General features: G+C 38.4%; 1 protein-coding gene across 1 annotated transcript in view; it reads left to right on the top strand.

Moving 5' to 3' along the window:
• UNC13C (unc-13 homolog C) overlaps nt 1-15,915 on the top strand; it is a 591,483-nt gene that overhangs the window by 250,886 nt on the left and 324,682 nt on the right. The window contains 2 exon segments of the mRNA XM_036844585.1: nt 11,098-11,267; nt 14,028-14,143. Of these exon segments, the coding sequence (XP_036700480.1) occupies nt 11,098-11,267; nt 14,028-14,143 (286 nt within the window).

The raw sequence follows: 15,915 nt of genomic DNA, 5'->3' as shown, positions 1-15,915 counted from the left end.
GCTGTGGGTTTGTCATATATGGCCTTTATTATGTTGAGGAAAGTTCCCTCTATGCCTACTTTCTGCAGGGCTTTTATCATAAATGGGTGTTGAATTTTGTCGAAAGCTTTCTCTGCATCTATTGAGATGATCATATGGTTTTTCTCCTTCAATTTGTTAATATGTTGTATCACATTGATTGATTTGCGTATATTGAAGAATCCTTGCATTCCTGGGATAAACCCCACTTGATCATGGTGTATGATCCTTTTAATGTGCTGTTGGATTCTGTTTGCGAGTATTTTGTTGAGGATTTTTGCATCTATGTTCATCAGTGATATTGGCCTGTAGTTTTCTTTCTTTGTGACATCTTTGTCTGGTTTTGGTATCAGGGTGATGGTGGCCTCGTAGAATGAGTTTGGAAGTGTTCCTCCCTCTGCAATATTTTGGAAGAGTTTGAGAAGGATAGGTGTTAGCTCTTCTCTAAATGTTTGATAGAATTCACCTGTGAAGCCATCTGGTCCTGGGCTTTTGTTTGTTGGAAGGTTTTTAATCACAGTTTCAATTTCAGTGCTTGTGATTGGTCTGTTCATATTTTCTATTTCTTCCTGGTTCAGTCTCGGCAGTTTGTGCATTTCTAAGAATCTGTCCATTTCTTCCAGGTTGTCCATTTTATTGGCATAGAGTTGCTTGTAGTAATCTCTCATTATCTTTTGTATTTCTGCAGTGTCAGTGGTTATTTCTCCTTTTTCATTTCTAATTCTATTGATCTGAGTCTTCTCCCTTTTTCTCTTGATGAGTCTGGCTAATGGTTTATCAATTTTGTTTATCTTCTCAAAGAACCAGCTTTTAGTTTCATTGATTTTTGCTATTGTTTCCTTCATTTCTTTTTCATTTATTTCTGACCTGATCTTTATAATTTCTTTCCTTCTGCTGGCTTTGGGGTTTTTTTGTTCTTCTTTCTCTAATTGCTTTAGGTGCAAGGTTAGGTTGTTTATTCGAGATGTTTCCTGTTTCTTGAGGTAGGCTTGTATTGCTATAAACTTCCCTCTTAGCACTGCTTTTGCTGCGTCCCATAGGTTTTGGGTCGTCGTATCTCCATTGTCATTTATTTCTAGGTATTTTTTGATTTCCCCTTTGATTTCTTCAGTAATCACTTCATTATTAAGTAATGTATTGTGTAGCCTCCATGTGTTTGTATTTTTTACAGATCTTTTCCTGTAATTGATATCTAGTCTCATAGCGTTGTGGTCAGAAAAGATACTTGATACGATTTCAATTTTCTTAAATTTACCAAGGCTTGATTTGTGACCCAAGATATGATCTATCTTGGAGAATGTTCCATGAGCACTTGAGAAAAATGTGTATTCTGTTGTTTTTGGGTGGAATGTCCTATAAATATCAATTAAGTCCATCTTGTTTAATGTATCATTTAAAGCTTGTGTTTCCTTATTTATTTTCATTTTGGATGATCTGTCCATTGGTGAAAGTGGGGTGTTAAAGTCCCCTACTATGATTGTGTTGCTGTCGATTTCCCCTTTTATGGCTGTTAGTACTTGCCTTATGTATTGAGGTGCTCCTATGTTGGGTGCATAAATATTTACAATTGTTATACCTTCCTCTTGGATCGATCCCTTGATCATTATATAGTGTCCTTCTTTGTCTCTTGTAATAGTCTTTATTATAAAGTCTATTTTGTCTGATATGAGAATTGCTACTCCAGCTTTCTTTTGATTTCCATTTGCATGGAATATCTTTTTCCATCCCCTCACTTTCAGTCTGTATGTGTCTCTAGGTCTGAAGTGGGTCTCTTGTAGACAGCATATATATGGGTCTTGTTTTTGTATCCATTCAGCCAGCCTGTGTCTTTTGGTGGGAGCATTTAATCCATTTACATTCAAGGTAATTATCGATATGTATGTTCCTATTCCCATTTTCTTAAATGTTTTGGGTTTGTAATTGTAGGTGTTTTCCTTCTCTTGTGTTTCTTGCCTAGAGAAGTTCCTTTAGCATTTGTTGTAAAGCTGGTTTGGTAGTGCTGAACTCTCTCAGCTTTTGCTTGTCTGTAAAGGTTTTAATTTCTCCATCAAATTTGAATGAGATCCTTGCTGGGTAGAGTAATCTTGGTTGTAGGTTCTTCTCCTTCATCACTTTAAGTATATCCTGCCACTCCCTTCTGGCTTGCAGAGTTTCTGCTGAAAGATCAGATGTTAACCTTATGGGGATTCCCTTGTGTGTTATTTGTTTTTTTTCCCTTGCTGCCTTTAATATGTTTTCCTTATATTTAATTTTTGACAGTTTGATTAATATGTGTCTTGGCGTGTTTCTCCTTGGGTTTATCCTGTATGGGACTCTCTGTGCTTCCAGGACTTGATTAACTATTTCCTTTCCCATATTAGGGAAGTTTTCAACTATAATCTCTTCAAATATTTTCTCAGTCCCTTTCTTTTTCTCTTCTTCTTCTGGGACCCCTATAATTCGAATGTTGGTGCGTTTAATGTTGTCCCAGAGGTCTCTGAGACTGTCCTCAGTTCTTTTCATTCTTTTTTCTTTATCCTGCTCTGCAGTAGTTATTTCCACCATTTTATCTTCCAGGTCACTTATCCTTTCTTCTGCCTCAGTTATTCTGCTATTGATCCCATCTAGAGTATTTTTAATTTCATTTATTGTGTTTTTCATCATTGCTTGATTCCTCTTTAGTTCTTCTACGTCCTTGTTAAATGTTTCTTGCATTTTGTTTATTCTATTTCCCAGATTTTGGATCATCCTTACTATCATTATTCTGAATTCTTTTTCAGGTAGACTACCTATTTCCTCTTCATTTGTTAAGTCTGGTGTGTTTTGACCCTGTTCCTTCATCTGCTGTGTGTTTTTCTGTCATCTCATTTTGCTTATCTTACTGTGTTTGGGGTCTCGTTTTCACAGGCTGCAGGTTCGTAGTTCCCGTTGTTTTTGGTATCTGTCCCCAGTGGCTAAGGTTGGTTCAGTGGGTTGTGAAGGCTTCCTGGTGGAGGGAACTAGTGCCTGAGTTCTGGTGGATGAGGCTGGATCTTGTCTTTCTGGTGGGCACGTCCACGTCTGGTGGTGTATTTTGGGGTGTCTGTGGCCTTATTATGCTTTTAGGCAGCCTCTCTGCTAATGGATGGGGCTGTGTTCCTGTCTTGCTAGTTGTTTGGCATAGGGTGTTCAGCACTGTAGCTTGCTGGTCATTGAGTGATGCTGGGTCTTGATGTTGAGATGGAGATCTCTGAGAGATTTTTGCCGTTTGGTATTACATGGAGCTGGGAGGTCTCTTGTGGACCAGTGTCCTGAAGTTGGCTCTCCCACCTCAGAGGTACAGCCCTGATCCCTGGCTGGAGCACCAAGAGCCTTTCATCCACACGGCTCAGAGTAAAAGGGAGAAAAAATAGAAAGAAAGAAAGAAAGAGGCTATAATATAGTGAAGTAAAATAAAGCTATTATAAAGCAAAGCTATACAGACAAAATCTCACCCAGAAGCATATACATATACACTCACAAAAAAAGGAAAAGGGGAAAAATTAATATATCCTGCTCCCAAAGTCAACCTCCTGAATTTGGGATGATTCGTTGTCTATTCAGGTATTCAACAGATGCAGGCACATCAAGTTGTTTGTGGAGTTTTAATCCACTGCTTCTGAGGCTGCTGGGAGAGATTTCCCCTTCTCTTCTCTGTTCGCACAGCTCCCGGGGTTCAGGTTTGGATTTGGACCCGCCTCTGTATGTAGGTCGCCTGAGGTTGTCTGTTCCCCGCCCAGACAGGATGGGGTTAAAAGGAGCAGCTGCTTTGGGGGCTCTGGCTCACCCAGGCCGCGGGGAGGGAGGGGTACAGAGGAGGCGGGGCGAGCCTGTAGCGTCAGAGGCCGGTGTGACTTTGCAGCAGCCTGAGGAGCGCAGTGCGTTCTCCCGGGGAAGTTGTCCCTGGATCACGGGACCCTGGCAGTGGCGGGCTGCACAGGCTCCCAGGAGGGGCGGTGTGGAGAGTGACCTGTGCTCGCACACAGGATTTTTGGAGGCGGCAGCAGCAGCCCCAGCGTCTCACGCCCATCTCTGGGGTCCGCGCTGATAACCGCGGCTCGCGGCTGTCTCTGGATTCTGCGCTGTTAGCCGCGGCTCGCGCCCGCCTCTGGGGTCCGCGCTGATCGCCGCGGCTCACGCCCATCTCTGGAGCTCGTTTAGGCGGTGCTCTGAATCCCCTCTCCTTGCGCGCCGCAAAACAAAGAGGCAAGAAAAAGTCTCTTGCCTCTTCGGCAGCTGCAGACTTTTTCCCGGTCTCCCTCCCAGCCAGCTGTGGTGCGCTAACCCCTTCAGGCTGTGTTCACACCGCCAACCCCAGTCCTCTCCCTGCGATCCGACGGAGCCCGAGCCTCAGCTCCCAGCCCCGCCCGCCCTGGCGGGTGAGCAGACAAGCCTCTCGGGCTGGTGAGTGCTGCTCGGCGCCGAGCCTCTGTGCGGGAGTCTCTCCGCTTTTTCCTCTGCGCCCCTGTTGCTGTGGGGTCCGCACTGATAGCCGCGGCTCGCACCCGTCTCTGGAGTTCGTTTAGGCGGCGCTCTGAATCCCCTCTCCTCGCGCACCAGGAAACAAAGAGGGAAGAAAAAGTCTCTTGCCTCTTCGGCAGCTGCAGACTTTTTCCCCAGACTCCCTCCCGGCTAGCTGTGGTGCACTAACCCCTTCAGGCTGTGTTCACGCCGCCAACCCCAGCCCTCTCCCTGGGATCCGACCGAAGCCCGAGCCTCAGCTCCCAGCCCCGCCCGCCCCGGCGGGTGAGCAGACGAGCCTCTCGGGCTGGTGAGTGCTGCTCGGCGCCGAGCCTCCGTGCGGGAATCTCTGCGCTTTGCCCTCCGCACCCCTGTTGCTGCGCTCTCCTCCGTGGCTCCGAAGATTCCCCCCTCCGCCACCCGCAGTCTCTGCCCACAAAGGTCCTTCCTAGTGCGTGGAAATCTTTCCTCCTTCACAGCTCCCTCCCACTGGTGCAGGTGCTGTCCCTATTCTTTTGTATCTGTTATTTCTTTTTTCTTTTACCCTACCCAAGTACGGGGGGAGTTTCTTGCCTTTTGGGAGGTCTGACGTTTTCTGCCAGCGTTCAGTGGGTGTTCTGTAGGAGCAGTTCCACATGTAGATGTATTTCTACTGTATCTGTGGGAAGGAAGGTGATCTCTGCGTCTTACTCTTCCACCATCTTCTCCCCAACCTACCATTACCTTTTTTGTCATGGGAATAATTAAGATCTAGTCTCTTAGCAAGTTTGGTGATTAATATAATATTGTTGTCTATATTCACTATATTGTGCATTAGATCTCTAGGACTTATTTATCGACTATTTTGTACTCCTAAACAACATCTCTCCTATTTCCCCACCTTCCAGCCCCTGGTAACCATTATTTTGCTCTCTGTTTTTATTAGTTCAGTTTTTTAGATTCCACCTAAAAGTGATATAATATAGATCTTCCTGTTTTCTGATCTCTCTCCCTAAGTGTTCTCTCTTTGCACAGCAAAATGGACAAAGTATTTTTCTAAACAAGCAAGTTTCTTACCTTTATTATTTTAACATGATTAAATTTTGTAATATTTAATATTGAATAATTATCAAAACAGCTATTAAAATAAATATATCTGCAACATTAGTACCTGGGAAGGAAACATTAGATATAAAAATAGAATACAGGACTTTGAGGTATTGATGGTCTAACTGTGGGGCTAGAAGGTGGGGCAGGAAAATTGGTATATCTTATAAGATCATACTTTGTTCTTTGGTTCTCTGACCTATTACAGTAGTAGAACTTCATTCAACCAATCCTTAAATGTCAGCATATGAATTCCTCTTCAGCTCCTTTTCTTTTACAAAAGTACCTCTAATAATATAATTTATTTCTTATTCTCATTCTTTTGTCTTCCATGCCATTGATTAATAGAATGGATCTACAACGTCTAATTACTACATAGAATACCCTCAGAAAATCTTAAACAAAAGTAAAATATTGAGGACCAGTGGGTTTTTTTCCATCCTAATTCCCATAATTAAATTGTCCTTGATAAATGCAGTGGGAAAAGTCGCTGTGCACTGGCACTGGGTTTTGAACTTAGAGTTTGTCTCTCTGCTATAATGCAATTAAAAGATAATAGGGTTAGGGCTCTTGATTCAATAACAAGACACCTACACTGTGATGGAAGTGGGTTACATAATTCGTAATAAATCACTGAGAGGAAATGTGCACATCAAGTGTCTCACATATTTCCATTTGGTGGGTCAGAGTTTAAGGAATTAAGCTGTAACTAGAGAATTCAATCACTGTTTGAAAGGCTGCTGCTGCTTTGCCTAAGGATGGCTCTTGCAGGTTTCTGGCTGATGATTTTCTCAATCAATGCCCTGCCTTCCAGCTTGAGTTGAAATGAGATTATTTACAATTACTAGATATTTTAAAATATAATTTTGTTGATTGTAATAGGAAAATATAAAGAATAAAATAAAATTTTTTCACTAATTTTACCACCTATATTTTGACATATAACCTTACAGCTTGTTTCAATGCATATATATATACATACACATATATGGATATGTATGTATATAAAAACACATATATTTAATATCTCTTATTAATGTGTCTATTAACAAAATCTATTATAATAGCATTAAAATATTATAGAAATTTCATTTGTTATACTTAAAATATATAGCTAGAATTTTATAAACTCTTAATGAACATGATTTTTAATGGCAACATCATTTACTATTGGCTTTTTTTCTGATACAGTCGCTGTGTGAGATGTATTTTAGTTGCTTCATTAGAACTAGCTTGACTATAGGTACAGTTCTCATTTTTGAATGGTCATTTGCTCATATACTACTTTTGTAATGACTTCCCATCAGAGGATGACTGCTTGAGCAACAGCTCATTGTTCCATTGAAATCAGGCTTTATTAGCTTTTTGAAACTCATGGGCATTTCTCTAGGTAAAGCAGTCCTTCTCAGAATAGGTTGAACTCTGATAAATTGGGTAAGAAGTGGGTTTGGGGTTTGTTTTTATTTGTTTTTTTAATTTGCTTTTTGTCTTTGTTTTTTGTTTTGCCTTAATTATAGGAGATATGTATTTGGGCCATATCTAGGAAACTCTAAATCTAAAAATGTTTGCAGTGAGACCATTTGCAAATTTGGAATAAGTAATTATAAGGAAATTAGTCTTTTGGATGGCTGCCAAAAGAAAATTGGTCAAGTAGTGATTGGCTGTACAGAGATAGGGTAACTGTGAATTGAAAACAAAAATAAAGAAAAAACAGAACACAAACACACACAATAATTCTGAGTCCAGAAAGGGGAAATGCTTTGCTTTAATTTAGGAAAGAATAAAATAACTTATTCCCATGGAAACCAAACCATTCCTCTCTTTAACAATGAAAAAACACAAAATTAGACACATGAAATACTCTTTAAGATGCAGATTGGTTTTAGTTAAAAAAAAAAAAAACAACTACAAAGCAAATGGCTTTAACAATACTTATTTTATTTACCAAGAGTTCATGCGGTAAAATATCTTATGCTCTACTTATAGAAAGGCCAAATCACAAGCTGGTGAACTAAACCAGGAGTCTTTGTTAGCTAATTAATCAGGTGAGGAATGATCTAGTGGAGTAAGATTTAATGGGAGTATGCTTTTTCTCTCTATTTTATGTGATAGACTTTTCCCTTGTGTGTAAAAATATTTCTTTCTGTCAAATTTTCCTACATAAGCCTCCAGTTTCCCATCTAAACTGCAAACCTTTATATTTTCATAAAAGTCAAGGTTTGTGAAACACATGTTAAATAGTTAAGGAATGAAACAGCAAGTACAAAAATAGTAAGAGTTAATAAATTAAACATTTTAAATCATTTAATATATAATCAAACAAAATGAACTTGGTAGATTTTTAATTACTTTCCCACTGATTCAATTAGAATTTTATTCAACTTCACATTAAGCCATGATTGTGGCTTAGTCAAAAAGAGATTTTTTTATTTCATTCAACAAGAATTCCAGGTATAGGCATTTGAGGGCTAGTTTGGTAACTCAATTATTCCACTGAAGAAAAAAGCTAAATCTGTTTTCCTGTTTTATCATCTTTAGTGAAGGATGTTCTACATGCATGTTCCAGAGTAATAAAAGAAGAGAACAGAATAGACAGGGCCAGAAGATTTTTGCTTGTATCTCATTGGCAGAATTACGTCAAGTGGTCATCTCTATTTGCAAGGGAGACTGGGATATTTCACAAAAGCAGGAAAGGGAAGGAGGGCTTAAAAGGTTGTTGAGTGAATGAACTTACTGTATCTGTCACCTTCCACCTCTCTGAGCATTCTATATTTATACACAATATTTATATCTTTCTCTGTACTTTAAATAAAATGAATTCATCCTCTGTCTTCCAAGGCAGGTAATCCCCAAATTATATCCAGTTACTGTATTTAGCTTGAAGTCTAGGATCTTTGGGTAATCTCTCCATCAGCTCCAGGTTTGGTTCTTTGTGATCCTTAGGTCTATAAATTAAAGACAAGTCATCTTCTTCTAACATTCCCAATGTATTACTGTGGAGAGAGAAGAAAATAGGATAATAGCAATTTAAAAAGTCTTATTCAGTAAGAGGGAACGTAGAAAATATATGACTGTCGGTGGTTCATAGCAAATATAGAGTCCTGCTGGGTGGGTTACTCAGGACTTCCTGATACTAGCAGCAGAAGTAGTTACTTGGCTAGCCAATCTGGAGGCCCTGGTACTTCTTTCTTGGTGAATTTCTTTTATCTTTTTTCTCCAAGTCCTTGGTTCTACATCTGGGGAGACCAATGTGCCAATGCCTACTAAAATGAAAGTAAAAGAAAGAGGGTTCCAAAAAGAATTAAAAGGCATTGCATATCTATAAAACCATAAATTGGGACCATCCCAGGAAATCCAGGTAAATGGTCTTCCTAGCTGGGAAGAGGTTCAACCTGGAGTCCATTTCCTTTCGCTGTGAGTTCAAGGACCCAGAAATTACTTTAAATACAGCTGTAGTGAGCCTGAGGCACATTTGGAAATACCATGCTCTGGAAATTTTACCAGGCTTCCAGGAGGTGAGTTTCAAGACCATTTTATGAGTAGCCACATCAGCCTGGAAAATGTAACTTGTTGCTACTGACTCCTTTGTTCTGACCAATTCCTCACTCTTAACCTAATGGCTGCCGCCTCAGCCCCTGCAAAACTGCGTGCCAGGGTGCAACACCATTAATCTGATCTTTGCCACTAAGTTCCCCTTCATTGTCACTTAGAGACTTCCTAAAGGAAAGTGTTTGAAACACCCTGGGGCAACAGTTTTGTACGTTTTTGAAGTTGCACTCAGAAACCTCTGCTTGTATACATACATTTTGTATACAGAAGCAGCTGGCTGTTCTCAACCCTCCAAGGTTCCAAATTATGATATTCTCAGTCAATTTATATTGCAGGACAGAAGCACAGTGAGCCTCTGCTTGTAGGTAAAGGTAGCTGTGCTCCCTTGCATCTCTGCTTAGAGACTGTCTAGCTCTAGTTTGAGTGCATCTCTACCACAGTACACTTTTGAAAGCGGCAAGATTTAATACGCACATGCCAATATTCTGAATTTTATTCCTACCATTCACACTAATAAAAAAGCTTCAGTTGGCATGTGGTCACAGTTCCAAAGCATAACAAGGAACAGTTTGACTAGCTGTTTCGCTACTGCATTTCAAAATGCATTAGCTTTCGAGCCTGAGGTAATTAAATGTTCACTGTTTGCCCTCATCATCCCCTCCAGAGTCAATTCCACATTTTAAGTCCTATTATTGCAGCTCCCTTCATTCTTTAAAAATTATTACATTGATCAGTATTCTTAGTTGCAAACAACGGAGCCTACTCTAGTTAGCTTATACAGAAAAAAATTTTATTTCATAGACTCTTAGGTCACTCAGGAATTTCTGGAGAGGTCCAAATGCCCACCTCTAAATCTACTGTGCAGAAACAATGTCCAATTATATCATGGGGTTTCTTTGGAGAAAACACCATTGCCACCATTGATCAATACTTTGTCCCGGGCTTCCTTGGTGGCACAGTGGTTGAGAATCTGCCTGCCAATGCAGGGGACACGGGTTCAAGCCCTGGTCTGGGAAGATCCCACATGCCGCGGAGCAACTAGGCCCGTGAGCCACAACTACTGAGCCTGCGCGTCTGGAGCCTGTGCTCCACAACAAGAGAGGCCGCGATAGTGAGAGGCCCGCGCACCGCGATGAAGAGTGGCCCCGGCTCGCTGCAACTAGAGAAAGCCCTCGCACAGAAATGAAGACCCAACACAGCCAAAAATAAATAAATAAATTTATTAAAAAAAAAAAAATTCTTTGTCCCTCAGGACTGAATACTGGAGACTCTACAATAAAGTACAAAAGACCACCACCTTTGTTGCCGAAAGAGCAAAACCCCACAATACAGTCACTGGCTCGCTTTGCTCAATTTGAGTTCAGATCTTGCTTGAATGCAGGTCAAATATCTGGACCTTAACTACAAAGGAATCTAAGAATGTATTTGATCTAGCTTGTCTTGAGAAGACGAGGAACATAAGGAGAAATGTAGCCAAAATGGAAGGAGAGTGTTTAGAGATGCTGGGCATCCATATGTGATGATTTGATCTAACAATATCTTACATGCTTACTGGGATTTTTAGCTTGTCAGTCGGACTCTGTGATGTCCACTTCCTCAACACCCATTGCAATTAAGTTATCTTTATGGTACAGAATTTTCTGAGCATGGACTTGTTGTCATAGATAACTATTGCAAATAGGAAATATACCTTAGAGAAAATATCCCAAAGATTTCTGATCCATATTTGATTATGTCCAGTTCAATTAAAGGAAATAGAATGGAATGGGGTAGGATTTTCCCTTATTAACATTAGTTAACTATCACAACTTTTTTTCAATATCCCTGATACCTGCAACATCCCATGGGTGGAATAGTCTGTGGGAAATCTTATTTACTCTGTGATATACTATGCCTTTCTGGCTTAGATTTAAAACAAGTTGCTAACATCAGATGCCATTTAGAGAAGTTATCAATGGTTGTTAACTTATCCACATCTATTTTCAGTGAGTGCCATAACTCCACAGATCGAATCAAAGTCAGAGTGTGGGATGAAGATGATGACATTAAATCCAGAGTGAAGCAACATTTCAAAAAGGAGTCAGATGATTTTCTGGGACAAACAATTGTAGAAGTGAGGACCCTGAGTGGAGAAATGGATGTCTGGTACAATTTAGGTGACTGTCTTTATATCTACTTGAAAAATGTTAAATAAAATTCCAGAATATCTGTGGAAGGTGTTATATTCCCATATAGGTAAAAATAACCAGTGCTTTTCTTGAACATTCTCATGGATTTCAGGCAGTTTAGTTTCATTAGAAATTAAGGTGACAATTATTCAAACTCTGTATTATTGAAAGATATTGGTAAATTTGAGATGAAAAGAGAAAAGTCTTTCTAGGAATCAACTGGGTGTCTTTTAGGAGAAAAATATCCCATTCTGAATTTTTAATTCATGAAGTATAGCTTCAAAAAACTTTGCCAAATGTACAGAAAATAAATAACTTATGACTTAATAATGTCTGACTTATTTCCTTTTAGTCCCTTAATGAATTTTGGCAATAAAGGAAAAGTGTATTTTGGATATTTTTCAAAGATGATATAAGAGTAGGCTTTAGCAGGCAAAGCCAGATACACATGTGAACTTCTGCTTATTCTGATGATGAAGATATTGAGAGTATGTTTAATTGGCATGATTTTAAAATGGAATTTTATTATGGAACCAAGAATTGAATAAAGATAAGTTTTCATTTGACTTTTACTACAATTGAATAATAAGCTAGAATCTTCATTGCTGACTTAATAATAGTAAGAATATATGGATCACCTCATTTTCTGTAAAGGACATGATCCAAAACGGCTTTATCATATCATCTGAAATGCTTTAATTAAATTTTTAAGGTCTGGTTGTGAATCTAAGAAAGGTTTACATACTCCCAGGATTATGAAGTGTTTCCATTTAGGATACCAACTTATCTTAGCAAATTAAAGAGTGCTTTTGACTTTTTAAAAACCTACGTACTTCAAGTAATGTAATATTTGGCAAAGTAAAGGGGTAAGGCCACAAAATTAACGAACATCTGAATTATATAATAATTTAAAGAAGGAGAGATATATAACTTATCTGAACACAGATGATTCAAGCTAGACTAAAAACTCGTTATCAAAAAATATTTTATTTTGAGGAAATCTTTAAAGAAAATTGGTGCTTCTCCATTATTGGCATAGAGTTTTTGCTTCACTTATAATGATAATCCTCCTGTATCTTGTTTATACTATTAAATAACTTTATATATGAAAACAGGTGTTAGGCAAGGGTAAACTTCAGGGCATTAACTCTGCACAATACTCACAAGTTGTGTTTTAATTAAAGAGGCTTGCCTACGTGAGTTTTTTTTTGTTTTTTTTTTTTTTTTACAATAAGTTAACATGTTCTTGAATTGAGGGAGTTAGAATTCGGAACAGAAATTCCTCAAATTATTCTTTTGACAAAACGTACAAGGGTATATTTAGTTTGCAAAAGAATCTGAATGTGCTTTTAATAAAATCTGCCATCCAGCTCTTGTGCAGAAACTGTCCTTCAGTCTATGGAAAGAAAAACATGATGCAACATAACATGGACACCTTTGCTTGCTCAGCCTCAATTCATACTTTTGTGCTGTCATTGCTGATTTTTAACCTTTAGAAAGAGAGAGAACAGGTCTTAGCTTTGTATGAAATCCCACAGTGAGTTCCATTCCCATTAGTACCATATTTTCATTCTTTGTACAATGTTCCTCCTTCCTCATTACTTAGAATTCATTCCACCATGCAGAGGAGGACTTGGCCAAAAGTCCTAGGCATCTAAGCAGAGCCTGTGTCCCATGGATCCACTGTGATGATGGTAGTTAAAATGTTCCCCTGTGATTCCAGGAAAAGGTCTGTGACATAAAGGTCTCAGGACTTGACTTTTTCTTGGCTTCAGCAGAGAACTTCAGCATTTGTTGAGAATCAGTGATCTCCCAGCCAATAGGAGAAACTCTCAAGATCCTGGCAGTCCTAAGGGAAGAATCTTCGCAACACAATGACTATTAAATATTAACGATGAAAGTCATCAGACATTCCACAAGAAGAAAGTAGACTATGTGATTTAACTGTATCTTATTTGGCTAAAAATACAGTTACGCTTAGAAAGAGGGGCAATTAAAGAAGTCTTCACCACTGACTTTGTGTCACTCTATCTCTTTATCTTTTGTTTTTGAGATGCGTCAGCTTGCTTCTTTATGTGTTTCATCGGGGAAGTAGGTATCAGACATAGGTCTGTTACCTACATTTACACCCTAGGAATTTTGTGACTATGCTTTTCTTTCTCTCACAGCTACTACTCAGTTCATATTAGACACACGTGCATACACTTACACACACATTATTAGACTGAATTGGCTACATACTGATTCCATTCAAAGAAAGAGTGAATCTAACACATAAGTAGACACAGGCTGTAGACTATAGGTCTTCATGAATCACTGACAAAGAAACCTAATAACAAATGTTTTTGTTAGAGCTTTGACTCATTTTTTCAAGGACAGAAAGAAAGAGTGGGACTTTTAGATAAAATACTTTCCTGATTAATTTTATCTTTTAGTTATTTTGCTTTTAATTGCCCAAATAATTAATTTCATTGTATAAACTGATCTAGTACACAGAAATTTATATCAAAATGGTAGGGTCTTCTGATTGAGTTTTTCTATTTGAAATATTTATATCACAGTTTGCCAATCCCAGCGACATATCAGGCGCATTATTTTAAATTGTATTTAGCAGAATCATTATGGTTAATCAAATCTGATCTAGAAAAATGGCCTTTAGCAATATAAGCCCTTTTTTAAAGCTTTCGAGAACTTGTATAAGAAACATGATGTCAAAAATGACTGACCAATTACTTTTTGCTTTATCAGAGAAACGGACAGATAAATCAGCTGTGTCTGGGGCCATTCGATTGAAAATCAACGTGGAAATAAAAGGAGAGGAGAAGGTTGCTCCGTATCATTTACAATATACATGTTTACATGAGGTAAGTAAGTTGAATTGTATTAATAACAAAGCCTAGGAAAGATTGTATTGTTTATGGATCATGCAACAAAATATTTGTTTTAAAAATAGAGTTGAATTAGGTTTGTAAAATTGTCCCTGAAGTTCTTGCTCTATACTATAGCAAGTGATGTGCTAGGGGATCACATAGCCTGTGTATTACCCCGTGAAGAGAGAGTTCGTTGTCTTTGAATGGATTTACAACAAACGTATGAGGCAGGTTTTAATAAATGAGGCAATAAGATGATAATGAACAAGTAGACCAAATTAAACTACCGTTCTTCTAGGGAGGAAGAAGAATATTAGAAAGCATTTATTGAAGAAATAAGTCATGATATTTTGGAAGCATTTTAAATATATAGTACTTTAGTAATGGAGGAGAGGATCCAAATCATGATAGTTTTTGAGAATTCTGAGTAAGTGTTCAGATTTTGTTGAAGATTTAATTAGGAGTATTGTCTATTAAATATAAAAATTCTGACGTTGTAGCAATGGCTTTGGGGAGCCAATGTAATTAGCAGTAATTTTGTCTGTCTTTTTCTGAGTACAACAGAGGGCTTTATACATACTGAAGCCTCCTCCATTTTAACTACCCTTTACACAAACACATCTGGGTGGCAGGTATCAGAATGTAGCTTTCCATCCACGGATAGTAGAGAATATACTACCCAAAAGAAGGAGCCTGTTGGCTTAGAGAGAGGTAGAGACCACCCAATTTGAGTCAAAAGGGCAGATTCATCAGTTCCTGTTTGTGCCTCAGCGTAAATGCACAGACAGATAATCTTGGGCTTTTATTATTGGATGCTTTGCAACTGAGAGCTTAGTTAGACATGTCACCAGAGCTTTTCCCTGATGCAAATGACACATCCCATGTATCAAAAAATATGAAGTGAAGCTGAGGAATATGCCTTTTCCCATGTTCAAAGGGTACAGAGGAAGTACCTTCCTAAGAAAGAAAAAGATAGCTGGGAGAATCTTTGCTCTTTGTACAGTATTTTTCCTAAATATATCTATGAAAATGTACATATGTAATCATTTTCACCTCCATTTTACTAAAGAAGGAAATGAGGAACAATATTTAAGTCATTTACACATTATACAGTCATTAGATATAGAACCAAGCCTTAATTTCCTGACTACAGTCTAGCCAGTGATAATCCATCAAGAAAGGTGGTTCAGTTTTTAGACCAGTACCAATAAATCCCTTGAACTGGCAGGATGGGGAGCCAACACTGACCTTAAAATGTGGGCAGAGATTTAGGATCACAGGAACAGCATCATGCTTTGCTTTTCAGAGTCTTTTCTGTTGGTCCAAGACACAAAAAGAAATGAAATCCAAGAAAGGGTCCTTCAGTGACCCAGGCTGCATCCATGCAGCAGTTTCTAAACTTCTTCGAAGCAAAAAGGAATTCTTTGTAGTGATGTTTTTTCATTACAAAATTCTAAAAATATTTATTTTTAACCTGAATTCATTGTCATGGCTCATACTGTTTTGTAGCCGAAGTCCTTTAGTATTATTTGCATACCTAGATTCTGTATTAATGTAGCCAAAACACATTATTCATCCAGAGCTTTATAATTTACTCAGAGCCCATGAATGCAAAAGATGTTCCAGCATGTAGAAATGTTTACATGAGAAAACATTTACTTCCTTCTAAAATGATTTGGTATATCTGAAACATTTAAATCATTGATTCCGTATAAACTTAGACAGAAATAAAATCAGAACTTGCATAAAGATGAGGTACGTTAGAA

Source organism: Balaenoptera musculus, chromosome 2, assembly GCF_009873245.2.
Source record: "Balaenoptera musculus isolate JJ_BM4_2016_0621 chromosome 2, mBalMus1.pri.v3, whole genome shotgun sequence".
NCBI lineage: Eukaryota > Metazoa > Chordata > Mammalia > Artiodactyla > Balaenopteridae > Balaenoptera > Balaenoptera musculus.
Note: the sequence above shows the minus strand (reverse complement) of the source record. Positions and strands in the feature narration are given on the sequence as shown.